This window comes from Somniosus microcephalus, chromosome 7, assembly GCF_052327205.1.
Source record: "Somniosus microcephalus isolate GS21.2 chromosome 7, FLI_Smic_1.0, whole genome shotgun sequence".
Taxonomy (NCBI): Eukaryota; Metazoa; Chordata; class Chondrichthyes; order Squaliformes; family Somniosidae; genus Somniosus; species Somniosus microcephalus.
This window is the reverse complement of record NC_140993.1, coordinates 278,228,318-278,247,338: the sequence shown is the minus strand read 5'-3', so window position 1 is coordinate 278,247,338 and position 19,021 is coordinate 278,228,318. Positions and strand designations below refer to the sequence as shown.

Sequence of the window (19,021 nt, the reverse complement as noted above, 5' to 3'; positions counted from 1 at the left end):
GGGCATGATGTACAACCTGCAGGTCCAGTGCCTCACTCAGCCCTGTTCCTCTGCTGGTTCATTTTAATCTTATAAGAGAGTAAATGGGAGCATCAGCCCTCTCATTGCATTAAGGATATTCTACATTAGGATTAAGTAGTTCACGGCAGATGCGACGGACCCGTGGTGGGGCACTTTTAAACATGACTGGAGGTAAAATGCACCAGATGTGAAGCCCAAAGGAGTGGGGGGGGGGAGGTGCGGGGAACGTGAGCCTCCCTGCCAGAGATGGTCCCACACCAACCGGCTTCGCTGCTCTTGGGTGTCAGATCACTGACCTGACCATCAAAATACACTGAAATTTTCCCAGGAACAGTGGTTGGAGAATCCAAAGCACTAACCTTACTGCAGTGACTTAAAGATTTGCACGAGAGACTGTTGTTCTATTTTTTTTACTATGTTGACAGAACAAAGCTAGACTCGCTCTGCAAATCCACATCTGATTCAAAGCAAAGACGGCTTTCAGACTGAACGTGGTATCACAACACATCCCCACGCACCGCCCAAGACACTGCTTCGAGCTGCACTGCAAATTTAAACACCATATTTAATCACCTTCATATTAAAGGGAAAGCAAACAATATGAAGGCCAAAACAGTCTCTGTAATTGGTCCCTCAGCACTCTGGTGGCAGTGCTGTGTATTACAGAATGTGTCTGCTCCGAAGGATAGACGGGGGGGCTGGTTAATTGAACTCGCTGCCATACCTGCTCACTCCCGCCACCCGGGCTCGGTAGTTCTTCGTCGGGTTTAATCCTTGAGCGTTTATTTTGCATTGGGTCACCTGTGCTGCTCACTGCAGACTCACTCGTGGGCTTACTCTAAAAGATGGAAAAAAAACTTATTTTAAAGCATGATTGAATGAAACGCAACAAGTAAGGTTATAAGGTCCATAATATATTGAATAACGACATTGACACAAATGATTACTTATTAAAATGATAACAGAATCTGGTGCTTGAGTCATTGTATTATACAATCATAACTGCATATCAATAGCCTAGCAGTTGAAGCAATTCCTTTACATTCTATAATCATCCTTCTAACTGTGATTTTTACTTTCCTCTTGTGATCTCTTACCTGTGCCGATTCAGACGGACAAGAGGTGATCTGTGCAGAGGTCAGTACAGTGGACAGGCCAGGCACATGACGCTGAGGAGCAAACGTTGGAGCCGGATGGATGAGAGGAGGACTGTGGCCGAAGGCAGAGCCCAGAGTCTGCTGCCGGCTCATTATCTGGTGGTGCATTTGTTGGATGGCGACTGGCGTGGCAGGGTAAGGAAAGCTGAGAGCGGGACTAGGTAGAAACAAGATACGCAAGAGAATTACTCGGTGGGCATGTAGGATGAATTAAAAAAACATTTTTCTTTCTGCGCTGTTTCATAAAATAAATGCCTGATGTTCTCAAAGTGCATTCAGAAGAATTAACACACATCATTGAACGGAATTTCGATCTGAAAGGATTTTTACACTAAAACGTAAACAGAGTAATTCAGTTTCACATTACGAATGTTGTTCTTTACTGACTGGGAATGCTTTATAGTCCACTGTTGATAATTCAGCTTTTGTTGCACTAAAAAGAATGTTTAATAATTAGAATTAAGCAACCTAAATAAATAATGTAGCAAAGTGGGAATTCAGTGCTAAAAATGGATTATCAGATCATTTGAATTAAGCAACTTGGAATTAAATGGAGACAACTATAAACCTTTACAAATTGAAAGTTGGCTGTACCAATAAAATCTCTAAATATTCCAGATGCAACAACAGCCAATCAGAATATTAACAACTGCAGACAAGAACTGTTAAAACACCCATTTGCTGTTTTTATTCCTGCATTATTGTCCCACGCCAGAGACTTCAGCATAAAATCTAGGCTGACACTTCAGTGCAGTACTGAGGGAGTGCTGCGCTGTTGTAGGTGCCGTCTTTTGAATGAGACGTTAAACTGAGGACCCCTGCTGCCCTCTTGGGTGAATGCAAAAGATCCCATGGCACTTTTCGAACAAGGGCGGGGGAGTTATCAGCAGCCCATATTTATCCCTCAATAAAAAGGCACAACATAAATGCAAGTCTTTCTTACATATTATTTCTTGATGTATTTATTTTGTCTCTTCCATTACCTGCTGCAAGCAGCCATATCTTTTCCGTCAGACGCGCACACATAAACACACACTCAACTTCCAACTAGCTGCATAGGAAGAGAACTGTGATGATACGTTCACCGGGCTGAAATATGGTTAACATGCTAAATAAGTGCAACAATTACCAATTCTTCCCTCCTCCCCACCCTAATCAATTTTCTCACCACCTCCTCTCCTGAACGTATTCACTCGTTGCTGGAGCACCTTGTCCAATTGGCCATTGTCCATATGAGAATTGTTGGGGGTTAGGTGGGGAGGGAACATCACAACAAGCTGGATCTTATGCTTCCCCGACACACACACACAGCAATCAACAGTGGGGCCCTTCCCCTTGGTAACGTGGGGCATGGAAGATGTCTATGGCATCTCTACTGTCACCCCGTTGAGATCAGTGAAGACATCACAGAGTGCCGATCAAATGTGAGACCTCTCTGATTTATACAGCTCGACATCTCACTGGGCAGACTCACTGAGCTATTGCAGTAGCTATGATAACTTGCAGTTCTAAATTATAACTACTATTCAAGAAAGGAGGGAGAGAGAAAACCGGGAACTACAGGCCAGTTAGCCTCACATCAGTCATCGGGAAAATGTTGGAATCCATTGTTAATGAAGAGGTAACAGGGAATTAAAAAATCCTAATATGATTAGGCAGAGTCAACATGGTTCGATGAAAGGGAAATCGTTTTTAACAAATTTGTTAGTGTTTTTTGAGGATGTAACTAGCAGGGTAGATAAAGGGGAACCAGTGGATGAAGTATATTTGGATTTCCAAAAGGCATTCGATAAGGTTGTTACGCAAGATATGGGTTCTTCAGGTTTGGGGTAATATATTAGCGTGGGTAGAGGATTGGCTAATGGACAGAAAACAGATAGTAAAGATAAACTGGTCATTTTCAGGTTGGTGGGCTGTAACTAGTGGGGTGCCACAAGGATCAGTGCTTGAGCCTCAACTATTTACAATATATATTAATGACTTAGATGGAGGGACCGAGTGTAATGTATCCAAGTTTGCTGATGATACAAAGCTAGGTGGGACAGTAAGCTGTGCGAAGGACACTATGGCCTAGAAATTCAGTGCCCTTAGCGCCGATTTTGCGGAGCTAGAGGGCCTAGCGCTGCAATTGGCGCCGGCGCCTAAATTGCCTGGGGCCCTTCCGCCGCGGTAGACCGGTAGCGCTGCGCCGGCACCGATGACGTCATCGGTGTGCGCAGCGTCCCGGTTGCCATGGTAACCCGCCCGAACTGGGAAATTGACTTGCGGCCGCCTCGCCCGTGGCAGCCGCAAGCAACGTTCTGGCAGAGGTGCCTTGCACAAGTTTGCGCCGGCGCATTAAAGGCCCCGCGGCGGCCGGCCGCTTTCCCGCCGCCCGCCTGGCCGCAGCTCCCTCCCCGGACTTCCCCCCCCCCGGAACAGAAGCAAGCCCGGCACTTGTCCGAGGTGCCGGGCTCATTTTTAATAAGATTATCGCGGGCCGCGGCCGGGTGCAGGCAGGTCCTCCTTAAGAGAAGGAGGAGGCCTGCACTTCCCGAACCTGCCGCACCGCAGCAGGCGCCGCAGCGCCGGAATAGCGCCGAAATTCAGCGCATAGCGCCAGTTTTCAGGCGCTAACAGCTTTCAGCAGCGCCGGCAGCCGTTTGGGCGCAGAAGTAGTGAATTTTTGGCCCGACCAGCGCGACTTAGCTCCGGCACTAACTTCCGGCGCTAAAGCCGTTGCTGCGCCAAAACCCAATTTCTAGGCCACAGAGTCTGCAAAGGGATATCGATAGACTGAGTGAGTGGGCAGTAAGGTGGCAGATGGAGTATAATGTGGGGAAATGTGAGGTTATTCACTTTGGTAGGAAAAATAGAAAAACAGAATATTTTTTAAATGGTGAGAAACTTTCAAATGTTGGTGTTCAGCGAGATTTGGGTGTCCTCGTACAGGAAACACAGAAAGCTAGCATGCAGGCACAGCAAGCAATAAGGAAGGCAAATGGCATGTTGGCCTTTATTGCAAGGGGGTTGGAGTATAAGAGTAAGGATGTCTTGCTCCAATTGTACAGGGCCTTGGTGAGACCACACCTGGAGTACTGGGCACAGTTTTGGTCTCCTTATCTGAGGAAGGATATACTTGCCTTGGAGGCGGTGCAACGAAGGTTCACTAGATTGATTCTTGAGATGAAAAGGTTGTCCTATGAGGAGAGATTGAGTAGATTGGACCGATACTCTCTGGAGTTTAGAAGAATGAGAGGTGATCTCATTGAAACATACAAGATTCTGAGGGGGATCGACAGGGTAGATGCTGAGAGCTTGTTTCCCCCTGGCTGGAGTGTCTAGAACTAGGGGGCAGAGTCTCAGGATAAGGGGTTGGCCATTTAAGACTGAGGTGAGGAGGAATTTCTTCACTCAGAGGGTTGTGAATCTTTGGAATTCTCTGCCCCAGAGGGCTGTGGATGCTGAATTGTTGAGTATATTCAAGGCTGAGAGATAGATTTTTGGACTCTAGGGGAATCAAGGGATCAAGGGTGACCAGGCGGGAAAGTTGAGGTCGAAGATCAGCCGTGATCTTATTGAATCGCGGAGCAGGCTCGAGGGGCCATATGGCCGACTCCTGCTCCTAATTCTCATGTTCTTACACCACGTAAATGGACTTCGACTCCAAGTAACCACTCTTTCAGCCAACTCCTGCGGTGAGATGGGGCAGAGAACATCTGGCCCAGACTGTCTATATGAGACAAGACAAATGCAGTAGCAAGTGAACCATTATGGTTGAGACTGATGGAGAATCACACCGCTACATCTTCTGTTAAGGATGGTCCACCCAATGCTGGTAGGCAGCGGTGACTAGATGTTGACAGATTTATTTTTGAATTGGATAGTACAAATTCTTGACAGGAAGATATATAGGAAAGTTTGAGCACATCTGATCAGCTGCTCAAGACTGAAGAGTATTAGAAACATAGAAACATAGAAGATAGTAGCAGGAGTAGGCCATTCGGCCCCTCGAGCCTGCTCCGCCATTCAATGCGATCATGGCTGATCATCCAAATTCAGTACCCTGTCCCTGCTTTCTCCCCATATCCCTTGATCCCTTTAGCCTTAAGAAATATATCTAACTCCTTCTTGAATATATTTAATGAATTGGCCTCCACTGCCTTCTGTGGTAGAGAATTCCACAGGTTCACCACACTCTGGGTGAAGAAATTCCTCTTCATTTCTGTCCTAAATGGCTTATCCCTTATCTTTAGACTGTAACCCCTGGTTCTGGACTCCCCGACCATCGGGAAGATTCCTCCTGCATCTAGTCTGTCCAGTCCTGTCAGAATTGTATAAGTTTCAATGAGATCCCCTCTCATTCTTCTAAACTCCAGCGAGTACAAGCCCAATCGTCCCAATCTCTCCTCATACGTCATTCCTGCCATCCCAGGTATCAGTCTGGTGAATCTTCGCTGAACTCCTTCCATGGCAAGAACATCCTTCCTCAGATAAGGCGACCAAAACTGCACACAATACTCAAGATGTGGTCTCACCAAGGCCCTGTACAACTGCAGCAAGACATACTTGTTCCTGTACTCAAACCCTCTCGCTACGAAGGCCAACATACCATTTGCCTTCTTAACCGCCTGCTGCACCTGCATGCTTACCTTCAGCAACTGGTGCACAAGGACACCCAGGTCTCGCTGCACTTCCCCTTCTCCTAATCTATTGCCATTCAGATAATAATCTGCCTTCCTGTTTTTGCCACCAAAGTGGATAACCTCACATTTATCCACGTTATATTGCATCTGCCATGCTTCTGCCCAATCACCCAACCTGTCCAAATCATCCTGTAGTTTCTCGGCATCCTCCTCACAGCACACACGCCCACCCAGCTTTGTGTCGTCTGCAAATTTGGAGATATTACATCTAGTTCCCTTGTCTAGATCATTAATATATATTGTGAATAGCTGGGGTCCAAGGACCGATCCCTGCGGTACCCCACTAGTCACTGCCTGCCATTCGGAAAAAGTCCCGTTTATTCTAACTCTTTGCTTTCTGTCTGCCAACCAGTTCTCTAGCCAAGTCAATACCTTACCCCCAATCCCATGTGCCTTAAGTTTACACGCTAATCTCTTATGCGGGACCTTATCGAAAGCCTTCTGAAAGTCCAGATACATCACATCCACTGGTTCTCCCTTATCTATTTTACTAGTAACATCCTCAAAAAATTCCAGTAAATTAGTCAAGCATGATTTACCTTTTGTAAATCCATGTTGACTTTGTTGATTGGATGCATACTGGAGCGTTCACGATGCCCAGGACATCGTGAATAGCACATTTACGGAGTTGGACACACCGCAGGTAGAGGTTGGACAGGAAGAAAGGGAACGGGTGACCAACAGGCAGAGTACTAGGCGCAGGCAGGTAGTGCAGGGTTCCCCTGTGGCCATCCCCCTCTCCAACAGATACACCATTTTGAGTACTGTTGGGGAGGATGGCTTATCAGAGGAAGGCAGCAGCAGCCAACTTCCTGGCACCAGGGGTGGCTCTGCTGCACAGAATGGGAGGAAAAAGATGGGTAGAGCTATAGTAATAGGGGATTCAATTGTAAGGGGAATAGATAGGCGTTTCTGTGGCCGCAAACGAGACTCCAGGATGGTGTGTTGCCTCCCTGGTGCAAGGGTCAAGGATGTCTCCGAGCGGCTGCAGAACATCTTGGAAGGGGAGGGTGAACAGCCAGTTGTCGTGGTGCATATAGGCACCAACGATATAGGTAAAAAGCGGGATGAGGTCCTAAAAGCGGAATATAGGGAGTTAGGAGATAAATTAAAAAACAGGACCTCAAAAGGTAGTAATCTCAGGATTGCTACCAGTGCCACGTGCTAGTCAGAGTAGAAATAGAAGGATACTTCAGATGAATACGTGGCTAGAGGAATGGTGCCAGGGGGAGGGATTCAAGTTCCTGTGACATTGGAACCGGTTCTGGGGGAGATGGGACCAGTTCAAACCGGACGGTTTGCACCTGGGCAGGGCTGGAACCGATGTCCTAGGGGGAGTGTTTGCTAGTGCTGTGGGGGAGGGTTTAAACTAAAATGGCAGGGGGTTGGGAACCTGAGCAGGGAGACAGAGGAAAGGGAAATAAGGATAAAAGCAAAAGACAGGAAGGAGAAAAACAAAAGTGGCAGTCAGAGAAATCAACAGTTTAAATCAAACATGGCCACAGTAAATAATAATTCTAATAGGTCTAAGAGCGTTAAAAAAACAAGCCTGAAGGCTTTGTGTCTTAATGCGAGGAGCATTTGTAAAAAGGTGGATGAATTGGCTGCGCAAATAGAGGTAAATGAATATGATTTAATTCGGATTACGGAAACGTGGCTCAAGGATGGCCAAGACTGAGAACTCAACATTCAGGGGTATTCGATATTCAGGAAAGATAGGCAAAAAGGAAAGGGAGGTGGGGTAGCATTACTGGTTAAAGAAGGGATTAACACAATTGTAATGATGGATATTAGCTCTAATGAGGTGGAATCTGTATGGGTAGAATTGAGAAATACTAAGGGGAAAAAAACGTTAGTGGGAGTGGTATATAGACCTCCAAACAGTAAGGCGGAGGTTGGGGATGGTATTAAAAGGGAAATTAAAGAAGCGTGCAATAAGAGCACAGCAGTCATCATGGGTGACTTTAACCTACATATAGATTGGGCTAGCCAAATTAGTAACAATACTGTGGAGGAGGAATTCCTGGAGTGTTTACGGGATGGTTTCCTGGACCAATAAGTCGAGGAACCAACCAGAGATCAGGCCATCTTAGACTGGGTATTATGTAACGAGAAAGGATTAATTAGCAATCTTGTTGTACGAGGCCCCTTGGGTCGGAGCGATCATAATATGATCGAATTCTTCATTAAGATGGAGAATGAAGTAGTTGACTCAGAGACTAGGGTCCTCAATTTAAATAAAGGAAACTACGATGGTCTGAGGAGCGAGTTGGGTAGGATTGATTGGGGAATGGCACTCAAAGGGTTGACGATGGATAGGCAATGGCAAACATTCAAAGACCGAATGGATGAGCTACAGAAATTGTTCATCCCAGTTTGGCATAACAATAAAACAAGAAAGGTGACCCAACCGTGGCTAACAAGGGAAATTAGGGATAGCATAAGATCCAAAGAGAGGACATATAAATTGGCCAGAAAAAGCAATAATCCTGAGGATTGGGAGCAGTTTAGGATTCAACAAAGGAGGACAAAGGGATTAATTAAGAAAGGGAAAATAGAATATGAGAGTAAGCTTGCAGGGAACATAAAAACTGACTGTAAAAGCTTTTATAGATATGTGAAGAGAAAAAGATTGGTGAAGTGAAGCGTAGTCAGAATCAGGGGAATTTATAATGGGGAACAAAGAAATGGCAGACCAACTAAATACATATTTTGGTTCTGTCTTCACAAAGGAGGACACAAATAACCTCCCAGAGATGCCGGGGAACATAGGGTCTGATGAAAGGGTGGAACTGAAAGAAATTAGTATTTGTAGGGAAATGGTGTTAGGAAAATTGATGGGACTGAAGGCCGATAAATCCCCAGGGCCTGATAATCTACATCCCAGGGTACTTAAGGAAGTGGCCCTAGAAATAGTAGATGCATTGCTGGTCATCTTCCAGAACTCGATAGACTCTGGAACAGTACCCATGGATTGGAGGGTAGCTAATGTTTCCCCATTATTCAAAAAAGGTGGTATTGAAAAAGCGGGGAATTATAGACCGGTAAGCCTGACATCGGTAGTGGGGAAATTGCTAGAGTCCATTATAAAAGATGTAATAGCAGAGCGCTTGGAAAGCAGTGACAGGATCGGACAAAGTCAACATGGATTTACAAAAGGTAAATCATGCTTGACTAATCTACTGGAATTTTTTGAGGATGTAACTGGTAAAATAGATAAGGGAGAACCAGCGGATGTGGTGTATTTGGACTTTCAGAAGGCTTTTGATAAGGTCCCACATAAGAGATTAGCGTGCAAAATTAAGGCACATGGGATTGGGGGCAAGGTATTGACTTGGATAGAGAACTGGTTGGCGGACAGAAAGCAAAGAGTTGGAATAAACGGGTCGTTTTCCGAGTGGCAGGCAATGATTAGTGGGGTACCGCAAGGATCGGTCCTAGGACCCCAGCTGATCACAATATATATTAATGATCTGGACGAGGGAATTGGATGTAATATCTCCAAATTTGCAGACGACACAAAGCTGGGTGGGAGGGTATGCTGTGAGGAAGATGTCGTGAAACTCCAGTACGATTTGGACAGGTTGGGTGATTGGGCAGAAACATGGCAAATGCACTATAATGTGGATAAATGTGAGGTTATCCACTTTGGTGGCAAAAACAGGAAGGCAGATTATTATTTGAATGGCAATAGATTGGGAGAAGGGGAAGTGCAAAGAGACCTGGGTGTTCTTGTGCACCAGTCGCTGAAGGTAAGCATGCAGGTGCAGCAGGTGGTTAAGAAGGCAAATGGTATGTTGGCCTTTGTAGCGAGAGGGTTCGAGTACAGGAACAAGGATGTCTTGCTACAGTTGTACAGGGCCTTGGTGAGACCGCACCTTGAGTATTGTGTGCAGTTTTGGTCGCCTTACCTGAGGAAGGACATTCTTGCCATGGAAGGAGTGCAGCGAAGATTCACCAGGCTGATACCTGGGATGGCAGGAATGACGTATGAGGAGAGATTGTGTCGATTGGGCTTATACTCACTGGAGTTTAGAAGATTGAGAGGGGATCTCATCGAAACCTATAAAATTCTGTCAGGCCTGGACAGACTAGATGCAGGAAGGATGTTTCTGATGGCCGGGGAGTCCAGAACCAGGGGTCATAGTCTAAGGATAAGGGGTAAGCCATTTAGGACTGAAATGAGGAGGAATTTCTTCACCCAGAGAGTGGTGAACCTGTGGAATTCTCTGCCAAACAGGGCGGTGGAGGCTAGTTCATTAAATATATTCAAGAAAGAGTTGGATATATTTCTTAAGGCTAAAGGGGTCAAGGGATATGGGGAGAAGGCAGGGACAGGGTACTGAATTTGGATGATCAGCCATGATCTCACTGAATGGCGGAGCAGGCTCGAAGGGCTGAATGGCCTACTCCTGCTCCTATCTTCTATATTTCTATGTTTTGTCCGATCCTGTCACTGTTTTCCAAGTGCTCTGCTATTACATCTTTTATAATGGACTCTAGCATTTTCCTCACTACCGATGTCAGGCTTACCGGTCTGTAATACCCCGTTTTCTCTCTACCACCTTTTTTGAATAGTGGGGTAACATTAGCTACCCTCCAATCCATGGGTACTGTTCCAGATTCTATCGAATGTTGGAAGATGATCAGCAATGCATCTACTATTTCTAGGGCCACTTCCTTAAGTACCCTAGGATGTAGATTATCAGGCCCTGGGGATTTATCGGCCTTCAATCCCATCAATTTCCCCAACACCATTTCCCTACAAATACTGATTTCTTTCAGTTCCTCCCTTTCATCAGACCCTATGTTCCCCGACATCGCTGGGAGGTTATTTGTGTCCTCCTTTGTGAAGACAGAACCAAAATATGTATTTAAAAATTGGTCTGCCGTTTCTTTGTTCCGCATTATAAATTCCCCTGATTCTGACTGCAAGGGACCTACGCTTGACTTCACCAATCTTTTTCTCTTCACATATCTATAAAAGCTTTTACAGTCAGTTTTTATGTTCCCTGCAAGCTTACTCTCATATTCTATTTTCCCCTTTTTAATGAATCCCTTTGTCCTCCTTTGTTGAATCCTAAACTGCTCCCAATCTTCAGGTTTACTGCTTTTTCTGGCCAATTTATATGTCCTCTCCTTGGAACTTATGCTGTCCCTAATTTCCCTTGTTAGCCACGGTTGAGTCACCTTTTTTGTTTTATTTTTATGCCAAACTGGGATGAACAAATTCTGTAGTTCATCCATGCGGTCTTTGAATGTTTGCCATTGCCTATCCACCGTCAACCCTTTGAGTGACATTCCCCAATCAATCCTACCCAACTCGCGCCTCAGAGCATCGTAGTTTCCTTTATTTAAATTCAGGACCCCAGTCTCTGAGTCAACTACTTCATTCTCCATCTTAATGAAGAATTCTATCATATTATGATCGCTCCGACCCAAGGGGCCTCGTACAACAAGATTGCTAATTAATCCTTTCTCGTTACATAATACCCAGTCTAAGATGGCCTGATCTCTGGTTGGTTCCTCGACATATTGGTCCAGGAAACCATCCCGTAAACACTCCAGGAATTCCTCCTCCACAGTATTGTTACTAATTTGGTTAGCCCAATCTATATGTAGATTAAAGTCACCCATGATGACTGCTGTGCCCTTATTGCACACTTCTCTAATTTCCCTTTTAATGCCATCCCCCACCTCCACATTACTGTTTGGAGGTCTATATACCACTCCCACTAATGTTTTCTGCCCCTTGGTATTTCTCAGTTCTACCCATACAGATTCCACATCATCAGAGCTAATATCCTTCCTTACAATTGTGTTAATCCCTTCTTTAACCAGCAATGCTACCCCACCTCCCTTTCCTTTTTGCCTATCTTTTCTGAATATTGAATACCCCTGGATGTTGAGTTCCCAGCCTTGGCCACCCTGGAGCCATGTTTCCGTAATCGCAATCAAATCATATTCTTCCCATACTTAGTGGGGAGTGGGGAAACAATCATATGGCCACACTTCCAGCAGGCAGGAGAACTGCCCCCTGCTTTGGACTGCTGTATTTCCTCCTCACTGATTGCCAAAGATCTCTGATTATCTCATACTTTCTCCAAGAATCTCTACAGCCGTTCCTTTTCCATGTGTGGAGAATAACAGCCAGGGCAGGTTTCATAAAGGCTCAGAATATAGGAAGAAACGCAAAGAGAGAGAGAGAGAGAGAAACAGAAAAATAAAAACAGAGGCAAGTAGATACGAAGAGAGATAAAAAGTCTTGTATGCATACAGGGAAATATACATGAAAATCATCAAAATACAGGATAATAATATGTAGTAGAAAGAAAGTGATAATGACAGGGGCGCATTGGTTACTGGGAAGTCAAATTTACATGTCAGCTCCACTCCCTGGGCTGTGTCTCCTGTGAAGCACAGCACCTCCGACAATGCAGCACTTGCTGAGTACTGCACTTAAGTGGAAGCCTAGATGGAGCAGGCGACTCACACTAAGCAGCAGATCAGACGCCTGATGGCAAACTGTTAGCCTTCATATGACGGCAAAAAGCACCTTGTATCGTAGTTTGAGCTTTGCCAGTCACATAATACTGAAAAACCGGTGCTAAGGCAGAGAAGCGTCTGCACCACTCAGGACCTGGAGTTGCAGGATTCCTGCGTCAATATCGAAGCTTAAGTATTGGTTGGCACAGAGATAAATGTGTGTGTTGCATTTTATTTAGCAAAATTACCTGATAAGGGACTATTCCAGACTACCAGATAAGGAGCGGATGCTGGAAATCTGAAATAAAAACAGAAAATGCTGGAAATACTCAGCAGGTCAGGCAGCATCTGTGGAGAGAGAAACAGAATTAACGTTTCAGGTCGATGACCCTTCATCAGAACTGGAAAAAGCTGGAGATCGAACAGATTTTTAAGCAAGTGCAGGGGGGAGGGGAGGAAAGAACAAAAGGAAAGGTCTGTGATAAGACGGAATGCAGGAGAGATTAAGAGACATTAAGAGATGGTGCAAGGCAAGAGGAGATGGTAATGGGACAAGTTAAGAAACAAAGGCTGGCTCTAGATGAAGTGTAAATGGCAGAATGAAAGACAGCTGCCATGTGGGAGAGAGAAAAAATAAATAAGTAAAATAAATGGAAAAAAAGGACAGGGGCAGAGTCTGAAATTGTTGAACTCTATGTTGAGACCAGAAGGCTGTAAAGTGCCTAATCGAAAGATGAGGTGCTGTTCCTCGAGCTTACGTTGAGCTTCAGTGGAACAATGCAAGGGGCCGAGGATGGCGAGGTCTGAGTGGGAGTGGAGCGGTGAATTAAAGTGACAGGCGACCGGAAGCTCGGGGTCCCCCTTACGGACTGAACGGAGGTGATCCGCAAAGCGGTCACCCAATCTGCGTTTGGTCTCCCCAATGTAGAGGAGACCACATCGTGAGCAGCGAATACAGTAAATTGCAAGAAGTACAAGTAAATCACTGTTTCACCTGGAAGGAGTGTTTGGGCCCCTGGACAGTGGGAAGGGAGGCGGTAAAAGGGCAGGTGTTGCATCTCCTGCGCTTGCACGGGAAGGTGCCGAGCGAAGGGGAAGGGGTGTTGGGGGTGATAGTGGAGTGGACTAAGGTGTCTCGGAGGGAGCGGTCCCTACGGAATGCTGAAAGGGGAGGTGAGGGGAAGATGTGTTTGGTGGTGGGATCACGCTGGAGGTGGCGGAAATGGCGGAGGATGATCCGTTGTATGTGGAGACTGGTGGGGTGAAAGGTGAGGACAAGGGGAACTCTAATGTGGTTCCGGGAGGGAGGGGCAGGGGTGAGAGCAGAAGTGTGGGAAATAGAACGGACACGGTCAAGGGCCGAGTCAACCACAGTAGATGGGGATCCTCGGTGGAGAAAAAAGGAAGACATGTCGGAAGCACTGGTGTGGAAGGTGGCATCGTCAGAGCAGTTGCGGTGGAGATGGAGAAACTGGGAGAATGGAATAGAGTCCTTACAGGAGGCGGGGTGGGAGGATGTGTAGTCCAGGTAGCTGTGGGAGTCAGTGGGCTTGTAGTGAATGTTTGTCAATAGCCTATCCCCAGAGATGGAGACAGAGAAGTCGAGGAAGGGAAGGGAAGAGTCGGAGATGGACCATGTGAAGGTGAGGGAAGGGTGGAAATTGGAAGCAAAGTGAATGAAATTTTCTAGTTCAGAGCGAGAGCAGGAAACAGCCCCGATATAGACCTCCCCTTTTGTTCTTTCCTCCCCACCCCCCCTTTCCCTGCCCCTGAACTTGCTTAAAAACCTGTTCGATCTCCAGCTTTTTCCAGTCCTGACGAAGGGTCATCGACCTGAAACGTTAACTCTGTTTCTCTCTCCACAGATGCTGCCTGACCTGCTGAGTATTTCCAGCATTTTCTGTTTTTATACCAGATAAGGAGGATGAGTCAGAGTCCGAACATTAAGTTCAAGTCACAAAGGAAGATGGTTGTGGTTGTTGGAGGCCAATCATCTCAGCCCCAGGACATCACTGCAGCAGTTCCTCAGGCCAGTGTCCTAGGCCCAACCATCTTCAGCTGCTTCATCATTGACCCTCCCTCCAGCATAAGGTCAGAACAGGGGATGTCCACTGATGATTGCACTGTGTTCAGTTCCATTCGCAACTCCTCAGATAATGAAGCAGTCCATGCCCGCATGCATCAAGACCTGGATAACATTCAGGCTTGGGCTGATAAGTGGCAGGTAACATTCGCGCCACACAAGTGCCAGGTAATGACTATCTCCAACAAGAGAGAGTCCAGCCACCGCCCCTTGACATCCAATGGGATTACCATCGCCGAATCCCCCACCATCAACATCCTGGGGGTCACCACTGACCAGAAACTTAACTGGATCAGCCACATAAATACTGTGGCTACAAGAGCAGGTCAGAGGCTGGGTATTCTGTGGCGAGTGTCTCACCTCCTGACTCCCCAAAGCCTTTCCACCATCTACAAGGCACAAGTAAGGAGTGTGATGGAATACTCTCCACTTGCCTGGATGAGTGCAGCTCCAACAACAGTCAAGAAGCTCAACACCATCCAGGACAAAGCAGCCCCCTTGAGTGGCACCCCATCCACCACCTTAAACATTCACTCCCTCCACCACCAGCGCACCATGGCTGCAGTGTGTACCATCTACAAGATGCACTGCAGCAACTCGCTAAGGCTTCTTCGACAGCACCTCCCAAACCCGTGATCTCTTCCACCTAGAAGGACAAGGGCTGCAGGTGCATGGGAACACCACCGCCTCCAAGTTCCCCTACAAGTCACACACCATCCTGACTTGGAAATATATCGTCGTTCCTTCATCATCACTGGGTCAGAATCCTGGAACTCCCTCCCGAACAGCACTGTGGGAGTATCTTCACCTCACAAGGAAGGAAGTTATGATGAACCTTTATAAAACACTGGTTCAGCCTCAACTGGAGTATTGTGTCCCATTCTGGGCACCACACTTTAGGAAGGATGTGAAGGCCTTAGAGAGGGTGCAGAGGAGATTTACGAGAATGATTGCAGGGATGAGGGACTTCAATTACGTGGATAGACTAGAGAAGCTGGGGTTGTTCTCCTTAGAGCAGAGAAGGTTGAGAAGAGATTTAATAGAGGTGTTCAAAATCATGAGGGGTCTAGACAGCGTAGATCGAGAGAAACTGCTCCCATTGGCAGAAGGGTCGAGAACCAGAGAACACAGATTCAAGGTGATTGGCAAAAGAACCAAAGTCAACATGAGGAAAAACTTTTTTACGCAGCGAGTGGTTAGGATCTGGAATGCACTGCCTGAAAGGGTGATGGAGGCAGACTCAAGCGTGGCTTTCAAAAGGGAATTGGATAAGTACCTGGCTTTCAAAAGGGAATTGGATAAGTACCTGAAGCTGACGTGCTCTTGCGGAGAGCTGGCACGGGCTCGATGGGCCGAATGGCCTCCTTCTGTGCTGTAACAATCCTATGATTCACGGACTGCAGCGGTTCAAGAAGGCGGCTCACCATCACCTTCTCAAGGGCAATTAAAGATGGACAATAAATGCCGGCCTTGTCAGCAACGCCCACATCCCATGAATGAATTTTTTAACAACTGAAAGAATCTCAATGGTTGTTTGAACTAGGGAGTTCCCCAGGGCTTTCTGGAGTTGATACAACTTCTCTTTCAGATTTTATTCATTTTTATCAAGGGCAATTCATCTCCAGGAGTTGGTGGTATTTTAAACTTTCTTGCTGAATTTTGGAAATGAATGGCCCCGATATTTACGGGGATGCGGGGAGGGAGAGGGGGAAGTTTAGTGGTTGGGAAACCCAGAAGAACGGGTTTCCCTGAGGATAAAACAGAACTGTGAATAGAAAAAATTAAACTGAAGATTTTGAGGTTTAAATGTGATCCAACTGTACTAATCATTGGGAACTGAGGAATTCTTGGAATAACTCATTCTGATCAACTGTCGTGAAGCAGAAGAACTCGAATCACATGAGCAGAGTTCAATGTGTCGACCAGATAGGGAGCCATCTTATAAATCACAGGCAACAGGGGAACCAAAGTCAGCCACCCAGACTGAACCAGCGAGTGAGTGAGTGAGGGGGAGTCTCTCTCTCTCTCGGGGGGGGGGGGGGGAGTCTCTCTCTCTCTCGGGGGGGGGGGGGGAGTCTCTCTCTCTCTCGGGGGGGGAGTCTCTCTCTCGGGGGGGAGTCTCTCTCTCTCTCGGGGGGGGGGAGTCTCTCTCTCGGGGGGGGAGTCTCTCTCTCGGGGGGGAGTCTCTCTCTCTCGGGGGGGGGAGTCTCTCTCTCGGGGGGGAGTCTCTCTCTCGGGGGGGAGTCTCTCTCTCTCGGGGGGGGGGAGTCTCTCTCTCGGGGGGGAGTCTCTCTCTCGGGGGGGGAGTCTCTCTCTCTCTCGGGGGGGAGTCTCTCTCTCGGGGGGGGAGTCTCTCTCTCGGGGGGGGAGTCTCTCTCTCTCGGGGGGGGGGAGTCTCTCTCTCGGGGGGGGGAGTCTCTCTCTCGGGGGGGGAGTCTCTCTCTCTCGGGGGGGGGGAGTCTCTCTCTCGGGGGGGAGTCTCTCTCTCGGGGGGGAGTCTCTCTCTCGGGGGGGGAGTCTCTCTCTCGGGGGGGAGTCTCTCTCTCTCGGGGGGGGAGTCTCTCTCTCTCGGGGGGGAGTCTCTCTCTCGGGGGGGGAGTCTCTCTCTCTCGGGGGGGAGTCTCTCTCTCGGGGGGGAGTCTCTCTCTCGGGGGGGGGAGTCTCTCTCTCGGGGGGGAGTCTCTCTCTCGGGGGGGAGTCTCTCTCTCGGGGGGGGGAGTCTCTCTCTCTCGGGGGGGGAGTCTCTCTCTCTCGGGGGGGGGAGTCTCTCTCTCGGGGGGGGGAGTCTCTCTCTCGGGGGGGGGAGTCTCTCTCTCGGGGGGGGGGAGTCTCTCTCTCGGGGGGGGAGTCTCTCTCTCTCGGGGGGGAGTCTCTCTCTCGGGGGGGGGAGTCTCTCTCTCGGGGGGGAGTCTCTCTCTCTCGGGGGGGGAGTCTCTCTCTCGGGGGGGGAGTCTCTCTCTCGGGGGGGGGAGTCTCTCTCTCGGGGGGGGGAGTCTCTCTCTCGGGGGGGAGTCTCTCTCTCGGGGGGGGGGGGAGTCTCTCTCTCAGGGGGGAGTCTCTCTCTCGGGGGGGGAGTCTCTCTCTCGGGGGGGGAGTCTCTCTCTCGGGGGGGGGGGGAGTCTCTCTCTCGGGGGGGGGGAGTCTCTCTCTCGGGGGGGGAGTCTCTCTCTCGGGGGGGAGTCTCTCTCTCTCGGGGGGGGGAGTCTCTCTCTCGGGGGGGGGGAGTCTCTCTCTCTCGGGGGGGGAGTCTCTCTCTCTCGGGGGGGGGGAGTCTCTCTCTCGGGGGGGAGTCTCTCTCTCGGGGGGGGAGTCTCTCTCTCGGGGGGGGGGAGTCTCTCTCTCGGGGGGGAGTCTCCCTCTCGGGGGGGGAGTCTCTCTCTCGGGGGGGGAGTCTCTCTCTCTCGGGGGGGAGTCTCTCTCTCTCGGGGGGGGAGTCTCTCTCTCGGGGGGGAGTCTCCCTCTCGGGGGGGGAGTCTCTCTCTCGGGGGGGGAGTCTCTCTCTCTCGGGGGGGAGTCTCTCTCTCGGGGGGGGAGTCTCTCTCTCGGGGGGGGGAGTCTCTCTCTCTCGGGGGGGGAGTCTCTCTCTCTCGGGGGGGAGTCTCTCTCTCGGGGGGGAGTCTCTCTCTCGGGGGGGAGTCTCCCTCTCGGGGGGGGAGTCTCTCTCTCGGGGGGGGAGTCTCTCTCTCTCTCGGGGGGGAGTCTCTCTCTCGGGGGGGAGTCTCTCTCTCGGGGGGGAGTCTCTCTCTCTCTCGGGGGGGAGTCTCTCTCTCGGGGGGGGGGAGTCTCTCTCTCGGGGGGGGGAGTCTCTCTCTCTCGGGGGGGGGGAGTCTCTCTCTCGGGGGGGGGAGTCTCTCTCTCTCGGGGGGGGAGTCTCTCTCTCGGGGGGGGAGTCTCTCTCTCTCGGGGGGGGGAGTCTCTCTCTCGGGGGGGGGGAGTCTCTCTCTCGGGGGGGGGAGTCTCTCTCTCGGGGGGGGGAGTCTCTCTCTCTCGGGGGGGGAGTCTCTCTCTCTCGGGGGGGGGAGTCTCTCTCTCGGGGGGGGGAGTCTCTCTCTCTCGGGGGGGGGGGGAGTCTCTCTCTCGGGGGGGGAGTCTCTCTCTCGGGGGGGGGGAGTCTCTCTCTCGGGGGGGGGGGAGTCTCTCTCTCGGGGGGGGGGGGAGTCTCTCTCTCGGGGGGGGAGTCTCTCTCTCGGGGGGGGAGTCTCTCTCTCTCGGGGGGGGAGTCTCTCTCTCGGGGGGGAGTCTCTCTCTCTCGGGGGGGGGGGAGTCTCTCTCTCGGGGGGGAGTCTCTCTCTCTCGGGGGGGGGAGTCTCTCTCTCGGGGGGGAGTCTCTCTCTGGGGGGGGGGGAGTCTCTCTCTCGGGGGGGGAGTCTCTCTCTCTCGGGGGGGGAGTCTCTCTCTCGGGGGGGGAGTCTCTCTCTCTCTCGGGGGGGGGAGTCTCTCTCTCGGGGGGGAGTCTCTCTCTCTCTCGGGGGGGGGGAGTCTCTCTCTCGGGGGGGGGGAGTCTCTCTCTCGGGGGGGGAGTCTCTCTCTCGGGGGGGAGTCTCTCTCTCGGGGGGGGGGAGTCTCTCTCTCGGGGGGGGGGAGTCTCT

At 49.4% G+C, this 19,021-nt stretch overlaps 1 protein-coding gene across 3 annotated transcripts in view; it reads right to left on the bottom strand.

Annotated features, from left to right (window-relative positions):
* The window catches only part of LOC147115355 (transcription activator GLI3-like), a 422,057-nt gene that overhangs the window by 69,839 nt on the left and 333,197 nt on the right, over positions 1–19,021 (bottom strand). For all 3 annotated transcript variants that reach the window (XM_085993896.1, XM_085993898.1, XM_085993897.1), the window contains 2 exons: positions 1,119–1,335; positions 746–859 (listed from right to left, as the gene is read on the bottom strand). In XM_085993896.1, coding sequence (XP_085850022.1) covers positions 746–859; positions 1,119–1,335 — 331 coding nt within the window. The remainder of the gene's footprint in view (positions 1–745; positions 860–1,118; positions 1,336–19,021) is intronic.